The 11,507-nt window shown below is 48.9% G+C and overlaps 1 protein-coding gene across 2 annotated transcripts in view; it reads left to right on the top strand.

The window, feature by feature from the left end:
• The first annotated feature begins 8,486 nt into the window (after window positions 1–8,486).
• The window catches only part of GRIPAP1 (GRIP1 associated protein 1), a 59,512-nt gene continuing 56,491 nt past the window's right edge, over window positions 8,487–11,507 (top strand). The window contains exons 1-2 of one of the 2 annotated variants that reach the window (XM_040442393.1): window positions 8,487–8,636; window positions 10,900–10,966. In XM_040442393.1, the coding sequence (XP_040298327.1) occupies window positions 8,595–8,636; window positions 10,900–10,966 (109 nt within the window). In that variant the 5' untranslated portion in view covers window positions 8,487–8,594. The remainder of the gene's footprint in view (window positions 8,637–10,899; window positions 10,967–11,507) is intronic. The other variant, XM_040442394.1, reaches the window with a different exon arrangement.

The following is an 11,507-nucleotide window of genomic DNA, read 5'->3' as shown; positions in this document are numbered from 1 at the left end:
GAGTATGGCAGAGATACAACCACTAAACTACTCTAGACCACCAGGAGTATGGCAGAGATACAACCGCTAAACTACTCTAGACCACCAGGAGTATGGCAGAGATACAACCGCTAAACTACTCTAGACCACCAGGAGTATGGCAGAGATACAACCGCTAAACTACTCTAGACCACCAGGAGTATGGCAGAGATACAACCGCTAAACTCCTCTAGACCACCAGGAGTATGGCAGAGATACAACCGCTAAACTACTCTAGACCACCAGGAGTATGGCAGAGATACAACCGCTAGATTACTCTAGACCACCAGGAGTATGGCAGAGATACAACCGCTAGATTACTCTAGACCACCAGGAGTATTGCAGAGATACAACCGCTAAACTACTCTAGACCACCAGGAGTATGGCAGAGATATAACTGCTAAACTATTCTAGACCAAAAAGTGTATAGCAGAGATATAAACACCAAACTACTCTAGATCACCCGGAGTATGGTAGGGATATTACCGCTAAACTATTCTAGACCACCAGGGGTATGGCAGAGATATAACTGCTAAACTACTCTAGACCACCAGGAGTATGACAGAGATACAACCGCTAAACTACTCTAGACCACCAGGAGTATGGCAGGGAGATTATCGCTAAACTACTCTAGACCACCAGGTGTATGGCAGAGATACAACCGCTAGATTACTCTAGACCACCAGGAGTATGGCAGAGATATAACTGCTAAACTACTCTAGACCACCAGGGGTATGGCAGAGATACAACCGCTAAACAACTCTAGACCACCAGGGGTATGGCAGAGATAAGACCACTAAACTACTCTAGACCACCAGGGGTATGGCAGAGATAATACCACTAAACTACTCTAGACCACCAGGAGTATGGCAGAGATACAACCACTAAACTACTCTAGACCACCAGGAGTATGGCAGAGATACAACCGCTAAACTACTCTAGACCACCGGGAGTATGGCAGAGATACAACCGCTAGATTACTCTAGACCACCAGGAGTATGGCAGAGATACAACCGCTAGATTACTCTAGACCACCAGGAGTATGGCAGGGAGATTATTGTAAACTACTCTAGACCACCAGGAGTATTGCAGAGATACAACCGCTAAACTACTCTAGACCACCAGGGGTATGGCAGAGATAAGACCACTAAACTACTCTAGACCACCAGGAGTATGGCAGAGATACAACCGCTAAACTACTCTAGACCACCAGGAGTGTGGCAGAGATACAGCCGCTAGATTACTCTAGACCACCAGGAGTATGCCAGGGAGATTATTGTAAACTACTCTAGACCACCAGGAGTATTGCAGAGATACAACCGCTAAACTACTCTAGACCACCAGGGGTATGGCAGAGATAAGACCACTAAACTATTCTAGACCACCAGGGGTATGGCAGAGATAAGACCACTAAACTACTCTAGACCACCAGGAGTATGGCAGAGATACAACCACTAAACTACTCTAGACCACCAGGAGTATGGCAGAGATACAACCGCTAAACTACTCTAGACCACCGGGAGTATGGCAGAGATACAACCGCTAGATTACTCTAGACCACCAGGAGTATGGCAGAGATACAACCGCTAGATTACTCTAGACCACCAGGAGTATGGCAGGGAGATTATTGTAAACTACTCTAGACCACCAGGAGTATTGCAGAGATACAACCGCTAAACTACTCTAGACCACCAGGGGTATGGCAGAGATAAGACCACTAAACTACTCTAGACCACCAGGAGTATGGCAGAGATACAACCGCTAAACTACTCTAGACCACCAGGAGTATGGCAGAGATACAACCGCTAAACTACTCTAGACCACCAGGAGTATGGCAGAGATACAACCGCTAAACTACTCTAGACCACCAGGAGTATGGCAGAGATACAACCGCTAGATTACTCTAGACCACCAGGAGTATGGCAGAGATACAACCGCTAGATTACTCTAGACCACCAGGAGTATTGCAGAGATACAACCGCTAAACTACTCTAGACCACCAGGAGTATGGCAGAGATACAACCGCTAGATTACTCTAGACCACCAGGAGTATTGCAGAGATACAACCGCTAAACTACTCTAGACCACCAGGGGTATGGCAGAGATACAACCGCTAAACTACTCTAGACCACCAGGAGTATGGCAGAGATACAACCGCTAAACTACTCTAGACCACCAGGAGTATGGCAGAGATACAACCGCTAGATTACTCTAGACCACCAGGAGTATGGCAGAGATACAACCGCTAGATTACTCTAGACCACCAGGAGTATTGCAGAGATACAACCGCTAAACTACTCTAGACCACCAGGAGTATGGCAGAGATATAACTGCTAAACTATTCTAGACCAAAAAGTGTATAGCAGAGATATAAACACCAAACTACTCTAGATCACCCGGAGTATGGTAGGGATATTACCGCTAAACTATTCTAGACCACCAGTGGTATGGCAGAGATATAACTGCTAAACTACTCTAGACCACCAGGAGTATGACAGAGATACAACCGCTAAACTACTCTAGACCACCAGGAGTATGGCAGGGAGATTATCGCTAAACTACTCTAGACCACCAGGTGTATGGCAGAGATACAACCGCTAGATTACTCTAGACCACCAGGAGTATGGCAGAGATATAACTGCTAAACTACTCTAGACCACCAGGGGTATGGCAGAGATACAACCGCTAAACAACTCTAGACCACCAGGGGTATGGCAGAGATAAGACCACTAAACTACTCTAGACCACCAGGGGTATGGCAGAGATAATACCACTAAACTACTCTAGACCACCAGGAGTATGGCAGAGATACAACCACTAAACTACTCTAGACCACCAGGAGTATGGCAGAGATACAACCGCTAAACTACTCTAGACCACCGGGAGTATGGCAGAGATACAACCGCTAGATTACTCTAGACCACCAGGAGTATGGCAGAGATACAACCGCTAGATTACTCTAGACCACCAGGAGTATGGCAGGGAGATTATTGTAAACTACTCTAGACCACCAGGAGTATTGCAGAGATACAACCGCTAAACTACTCTAGACCACCAGGGGTATGGCAGAGATAAGACCACTAAACTACTCTAGACCACCAGGAGTATGGCAGAGATACAACCGCTAAACTACTCTAGACCACCAGGAGTGTGGCAGAGATACAGCCGCTAGATTACTCTAGACCACCAGGAGTATGCCAGGGAGATTATTGTAAACTACTCTAGACCACCAGGAGTATTGCAGAGATACAACCGCTAAACTACTCTAGACCACCAGGGGTATGGCAGAGATAAGACCACTAAACTACTCTAGACCACCAGGGGTATGGCAGAGATAAGACCACTAAACTACTCTAGACCACCAGGAGTATGGCAGAGATACAACCACTAAACTACTCTAGACCACCAGGAGTATGGCAGAGATACAACCGCTAAACTACTCTAGACCACCGGGAGTATGGCAGAGATACAACCGCTAGATTACTCTAGACCACCAGGAGTATGGCAGAGATACAACCGCTAGATTACTCTAGACCACCAGGAGTATGGCAGGGAGATTATTGTAAACTACTCTAGACCACCAGGAGTATTGCAGAGATACAACCGCTAAACTACTCTAGACCACCAGGGGTATGGCAGAGATAAGACCACTAAACTACTCTAGACCACCAGGAGTATGGCAGAGATACAACCGCTAAACTACTCTAGACCACCAGGAGTATGGCAGAGATACAACCGCTAAACTACTCTAGACCACCAGGAGTATGGCAGAGATACAACCGCTAAACTACTCTAGACCACCAGGAGTATGGCAGAGATACAACCGCTAGATTACTCTAGACCACCAGGAGTATGGCAGAGATACAACCGCTAGATTACTCTAGACCACCAGGAGTATTGCAGAGATACAACCGCTAAACTACTCTAGACCACCAGGAGTATGGCAGAGATACAACCGCTAGATTACTCTAGACCACCAGGAGTATTGCAGAGATACAACCGCTAAACTACTCTAGACCACCAGGGGTATGGCAGAGATACAACCGCTAAATTACTCTAGACCACCAGGAGTATGGCAGAGATATAACTGCTAAACTATTCTAGACCAAAAAGTGTATAGCAGAGATATAAACACCAAACTACTCTAGATCACCCGGAGTATGGTAGGGATATTACCGCTAAACTATTCTAGACCACCAGTGGTATGGCAGAGATATAACTGCTAAACTACTCTAGACCACCAGGAGTATGACAGAGATACAACCGCTAAACTACTCTAGACCACCAGGAGTATGGCAGGGAGATTATCGCTAAACTACTCTAGACCACCAGGTGTATGGCAGAGATACAACCGCTAGATTACTCTAGACCACCAGGAGTATGGCAGAGATATAACTGCTAAACTACTCTAGACCACCAGGGGTATGGCAGAGATACAACCGCTAAACAACTCTAGACCACCAGGGGTATGGCAGAGATAAGACCACTAAACTACTCTAGACCACCAGGGGTATGGCAGAGATAAGACCACTAAACTACTCTAGACCACCAGGAGTGTGGCAGAGATACAGCCGCTAGATTACTCTAGACCACCAGGAGTATGGCAGGGAGATTATTGTAAACTACTCTAGACCACCAGGAGTATTGCAGAGATACAACCGCTAAACTACTCTAGACCACCAGGGGTATGGCAGAGATAAGATTACTAAACTACTCTAGACCACCAGGGGTATGGCAGAGATAAGACCACTAAACTACTCTAGACCACCAGGAGTATGGCAGAGATACAACCGCTAAACTACTCTAGACCACCAGGAGTATGGCAGAGATACAACCGCTAAACTACTCTAGACCACCGGGAGTATGGCAGAGATACAACCGCTAGATTACTCTAGACCACCAGGAGTATGGCAGAGATACAACCGCTAAACTACTCTAGACCACCAGGGGTATGGCAGAGATAAGACCACTAAACTACTCTAGACCACCAGGAGTATGGCAGAGATACAACCGCTAAACTACTCTAGACCACCAGGAGTGTGGCAGAGATACAGCCGCTAGATTACTCTAGACCACCAGGAGTATGGCAGGGAGATTATTGTAAACTACTCTAGACCACCAGGAGTATTGCAGAGATACAACCGCTAAACTACTCTAGACCACCAGGGGTATGGCAGAGATAAGACCACTAAACTACTCTAGACCACCAGGGGTATGGCAGAGATAAGACCACTAAACTACTCTAGACCACCAGGAGTATGGCAGAGATACAACCGCTAAACTACTCTAGACCACCAGGAGTATGGCAGAGATACAACCGCTAAACTACTCTAGACCACCGGGAGTATGGCAGAGATACAACCGCTAGATTACTCTAGACCACCAGGAGTATGGCAGAGATACAACCGCTAGATTACTCTAGACCACCAGGAGTATGGCAGGGAGATTATTGTAAACTACTCTAGACCACCAGGAGTATTGCAGAGATACAACCGCTAAACTACTCTAGACCACCAGGGGTATGGCAGAGATAAGACCACTAAACTACTCTAGACCACCAGGAGTATGGCAGAGATACAACCGCTAAACTACTCTAGACCACCAGGAGTATGGCAGAGATACAACCGCTAGATTACTCTAGACCACCAGGAGTATGGCAGAGATACAACCGCTAGATTACTCTAGACCACCAGGAGTATTGCAGAGATACAACCGCTAAACTACTCTAGACCACCAGGGGTATGGCAGAGATAAGACCACTAAACTACTCTAGACCACCAGGGGTATGGCAGAGATAAGACCACTAAACTACTCTAGACCACCAGGAGTATGGCAGAGATACAACCGCTAAACTACTCTAGACCACCAGGAGTATGGCAGGGAGATTATTGTAAACTACTCTAGACCACCAGGAGTATGGCAGAGATACAACCGCTAAACTACTCTAGACCACCGGGAGTATGGCAGAGATACAACCGCTAGATTACTCTAGACCACCAGGAGTGTGGCAGAGATACAACCGCTAGATTACTCTAGACCACCAGGAGTATGGCAGGGAGATTATTGTAAACTACTCTAGACCACCAGGAGTATGGCAGAGATACAACCGCTAGATTACTCTAGACCACCAGGAGTATTGCAGAGATACAACCGCTAAACTACTCTAGACCACCAGGAGTATGGCAGAGATAAGACCACTAAACTACTCTAGACCACCAGGAGTATGGCAGAGATACAACCGCTAAACTACTCTAGACCACCAGGAGTATGGCAGAGATACAACCGCTAGATTACTCTAGACCACCAGGAGCATGGCAGAGATAAGACCACTAAACTACTCTAGACCACCGGGAGTATGGCAGAGATACAACCGCTAGATTACTCTAGACCACCAGGAGTGTGGCAGAGATACAACCGCTAGATTACTCTAGACCACCAGGAGTGTGGCAGAGATACAACCGCTAGATTACTCTAGACCACCAGGAGTGTGGCAGAGATACAACCGCTAGATTACTCTAGACCACCAGGAGTATGGCAGGGAGATTATTGTAAACTACTCTAGACCACCAGGAGTATTGCAGAGATACAACCGCTAAACTACTCTAGACCACCAGGAGTATGGCAGAGATAAGACCACTAAACTACTCTAGACCACCAGGAGTATGGCAGAGATACAACCGCTAAACTACTCTAGACCACCAGGAGTATGGCAGGGAGATTATTGTAAACTACTCTAGACCACCAGGAGTATGGCAGAGATACAACCGCTAAACTACTCTAGACCACCGGGAGTATGGCAGAGATACAACCGCTAGATTACTCTAGACCACCAGGAGTGTGGCAGAGATACAACCGCTAGATTACTCTAGACCACCAGGAGTATGGCAGGGAGATTATTGTAAACTACTCTAGACCACCAGGAGTATGGCAGAGATACAACCGCTAGATTACTCTAGACCACCAGGAGTATTGCAGAGATACAACCGCTAAACTACTCTAGACCACCAGGAGTATGGCAGAGATAAGACCACTAAACTACTCTAGACCACCAGGAGTATGGCAGAGATACAACCGCTAAACTACTCTAGACCACCAGGAGTATGGCAGAGATACAACCGCTAGATTACTCTAGACCACCAGGAGCATGGCAGAGATAAGACCACTAAACTACTCTAGACCACCGGGAGTATGGCAGAGATACAACCGCTAGATTACTCTAGACCACCAGGAGTGTGGCAGAGATACAACCGCTAGATTACTCTAGACCACCAGGAGTGTGGCAGAGATACAACCGCTAGATTACTCTAGACCACCAGGAGTATGGCAGGGAGATTATTGTAAACTACTCTAGACCACCAGGAGTATTGCAGAGATACAACCGCTAAACTACTCTAGACCACCAGGAGTATGGCAGAGATAAGACCACTAAACTACTCTAGACCACCAGGAGTATGGCAGAGATACAACCGCTAAACTACTCCATGTAAAACATGTGATGTAATGGATATGGACAGTCAGCAAACACCACATAATCAGTGGAATTTTGCCCCCTCACTACTGCATTTGGAAGCTCTATGGGAACCAACACGGATCTTGCAGCGGATTACACGTGTGACAGGCGGATTTTACTTCGGATTTCGCTCTCTGCCTGAGGGTGGCACAGACGTCAGAAATCCAGAGAACTGGAACTCACATTGTCCATCAATTTTCGGACAGTTTTCCTACAGATTTTTTTCACGCAGCATGTGGATGAGATTTGTGGAACTCTCAGCTTATATGTCCACATACCCGCCAAATACGCTGCCACAGAAATGAGATGTAAAGGGAGTAAGATATTTTAGGTGACCAATATCTGATCGGTGGGGGTCCGGCTCCCAGCCCCCTGCTCATCAGCAGCGCCAGTGACGTCACGCTGATTGACCTAGTCGCATTCAAGTGAATGAGGCTGAGCTGTAATACCAAGCACAGCCACTATCCAATGGAGGGCGCTGTGCTGGGTAAGCTTTGAGGAGAACAAAGCCCTCACCGCCTCATCAGACAGCGGCTCGGAGGGGCTGCCGGGAGTCGGACCCCCACAGATAGATTTTGCGTAGGATTTGTGTGGATTTTCAGCACCAAAATATGTCCTGTGTGGGCAAACCTTTAGAAACCCCTAGGCACAGCAATGGGGGCTGCCAGGTGCTGGACAGCAGGGGCCCATACCCAGGAGCCCCACTACTGCCTTTGGCTATATCGCTATCATATACATTGTGATCAGATATGGAGACCGCAGCTGTAATGGTCATGTATGAAATATGGGCATTCTGTGGAGCACTAGGTATAGGAATGGGAAACATTTCCAGCTGCAATAATGTCGCACAAATGCAGCATAAAAAATAACGCATCATGCAGTGTCATATACGGCCAGCAGGTGGCGAGCGTTCGCTTCTCTGTCTGTTTATCCCAGCCGCTGCAGCCTCCTTGGTAGAGCCCAGTTCCTGTCTGTTCTTGGGTTCTCTCTATGGTGCTGGGTGGACGATACCATTGAACAGGGAAGCGGGGGTGCACTGCCGGTGTCCACGGAGGGTGACAGGAAGATGGCGCAGGCTCTGTCTGAGGACGAGTTTCAGCGGATGCAGGTAACGTTTTCGCTGAGGCCCGGGCAGGTGACGGCTGACGTGTGTGACGTCATGAGAAACAACACGGTGACGTCATGTTGGGGAGGTTGTAGTGCACTGCTTCAGCCCGTAATACTGTCGGGTTTTCCTCTCGCAATGAAATGAATGGAGGATGAGCAGCCGGCTGTCCTGCTGCCAGTCAGTGTCATCCAGTGGTGTGCAGTGTCCATCACCAGGCTGTGCAAGCTTCCAGTGATGTCATTCATGGCTGCCAGGTGTGCCAGTGATGTCATTCATGGCTGCCAGGTGTGCCAGTGATGTCATACATGGCTGCCAGGTGTGCCAGTGATGTCATACATGGCTGCCAGGTGTGCCAGTGATGTCATACATGGCTGCCAGGTGTGCCAGTGATGTCATACATGGCTGCCAGGTGTGCCAGTGATGTCATACATGGCTGCCAGGTGTGCCAGTGATGTCATACATGGCTGCCAGGTGTGCCAGCGATGTCATACATGGCTGCCAGGTGTGCCAGTGATGTCATACATGGCTGCCAGGTGTGCCAGAGATGTCATACATGGCTGCCAGGTGTGCCAGTGATGTCATACATGGCTGCCAGGTGTGCCAGTGATGTCATACATGGCTGCCAGGTGTGCCAGTGATGTCATACATGGCTGTCAGGTGTGCCAGTGATGTCATACATGGCTGCCAGGTGTGCCAGTGATGCCATACATGGCTGCCAGGTGTGCCAGGGATGCCATACATGACTGCCAGGTGTGCCAGGGATGCCATACATGGCTGCCAGGTGTGCCAGGGATGCCATACATGGCTGCCAGGTGTGCCAGGGATGCCATACATGGCTGCCAGGTGTGCCAGGGATGCCATACATGGCTGCCAGGTGTGCCAGGGATGCCATACATGGCTGCCAGGTGTGCCAGGGATGCCATACATGGCTGCCAGGTGTGCCAGGGATGCCATACATTCCCACCAATGAAATGAATGGAGGATGAGCAGCCGGCTGTCCTGCTGCCAGTCATTGTCATCCAGTGGTGTGCAAGGTTTCTGTGATGTCATGTGTCAGCGTCTGCCAGTGATGTCAGAGATGTCGTACAGATGTGTCAGTGATGTCAGGTCAGTGTAAAGCACCCGTCTGGGCATAATGAGTAGAGCGATGGTTTCTGGAGGCGAGATGCCATGTCATTATGTGTGATGCTGTTTGCCAGTCACTGATGCCCTGTCGTCCTGGTGATGTGCCCCTCACACCCAGATGGCATCGTATGGTCCTGTCAGCAATATCATTTGTCGCTGTTAACTTATCCCCCAGGATGATAGGGGGCCACCCGGGATGATAGGGGGCCACCCAGGATCGTAGGGGGCCACCGAAGATCGTAGGAGGTCACTCAGTATTATAGGGGATCACCCAGTATTATAGGGGATCACCCAGGATTATAGGGGATTACCCAGTATTATAGGGGATCACCCAGGATCGTAGGGGATCACCCAGGATCGTAGGGGATCACCCAGGATCGTAGGGGATCACCCAGGATCGTAGGGGATCACCCAGGATCGTAGGGGATCACCCAGGATCGTAGGGGATCACCCAGGATCGTAGGGGATCACCCAGGATCGTAGGGGATTACCCAGGATTGTAGGGGATCACCCAGGATCGTAGGGGGTCACCCAGGATTATAGGGGATCACCCAGGATTATAGGGGATCACGCAGTATTATAGGGGATCACGCAGTATTATAGGGGATCACCCAGGATCATAGGGGGTCACCCAGGATCGTAGGGGGTCACCCAGGATCGTAGGGGGTCACCCAGGATCGTAGGGGGTCACCCAGGATCGTAGGGGGTCACCCAGGATCGTAGGGGGTCACCCAGGATTATAGGGGGTCACCCAGGATTATAGGGGGTCACCCAGGATTATAGGGGGTCACCGAGGATTATAGGGGGTCACCCAGCTCTCCCTCGTACATGCTCTACATTCCTCCCAGTATCCCGCGGGGCAGGCCTGGTCACACGGCCATGCGATTAGTTCTGCCTCCATTGCTCGGCAGGGTCACTAGGTTTGCGTGTGACTGGAACAGACGCCGTGCTTTGTATATGAGGGCAGCGCCTTCTTAAAGGGACCACAAACCTAAAACCTGCATCTTGTGCCTTATTGCACCGTTGAGTGCGGTCTGTTGTTCCCTGTTATCAGCCATTTCCACACGAGGAGAGGCTGAGTGTAACCCCCCCCCAATCACTGCTTCATATCACATATCTGCTCTATCATCTATAACAGGCTCAGCTCCTGGAGCTCCGGACCCAGAACTACCAGCTGTCGGACAACCTGCGCAAAAACAACCAGGGTGAGTGTATAACCCCCACCATCCCGGAATATCACCTCCGCTTCCATCTCCTTCTCCACTGCACTTTTCATCTCTCTTAAGGGGGTTCTCCACGCGGGCCGGGTCCTGTCTGACAGATTGGTTGCTAGGGTGCCATTCCTGCAGTTGTCAGGCTTCTTCAGCAATCAGTCTCATAGTCCATCCAGGATTTAAACTGAACTGAATGCAGAGAAGAGGTTAAAGGGGCTCTCCATCTAACACTTTATAAAAAATAAAAATCTAATGCAGGCGGAGTCCTGTCTGACAGATTGGTTGCTAGGGTGCATGTCCTGTAGTTGTCGGGCTTCTTGCTGCTAACAACCAGTCTCTTAGTCCTTTGAAGGTTTCGAACTGATGGCAGAGAAGAGGTTAAAGGGGTTCTCCATCTAACACTTTATAAAAATCTGATTACTAATACAGGCTGAGTCCTGTCTAACAGATTGGTTGCTAAGGTGCACGTCCTGTAGTTGTCCCTAGCAACCATTGTCTTATTCCTTCCAGAGTTTCCACTGAACTGATGTCA

The sequence above is a fragment of the Bufo bufo genome, chromosome 8 (assembly GCF_905171765.1).
Source record: "Bufo bufo chromosome 8, aBufBuf1.1, whole genome shotgun sequence".
NCBI classification, from domain to species: domain Eukaryota; kingdom Metazoa; phylum Chordata; class Amphibia; order Anura; family Bufonidae; genus Bufo; species Bufo bufo.
This window is presented reverse-complemented; position numbering and strand designations above follow the sequence as displayed.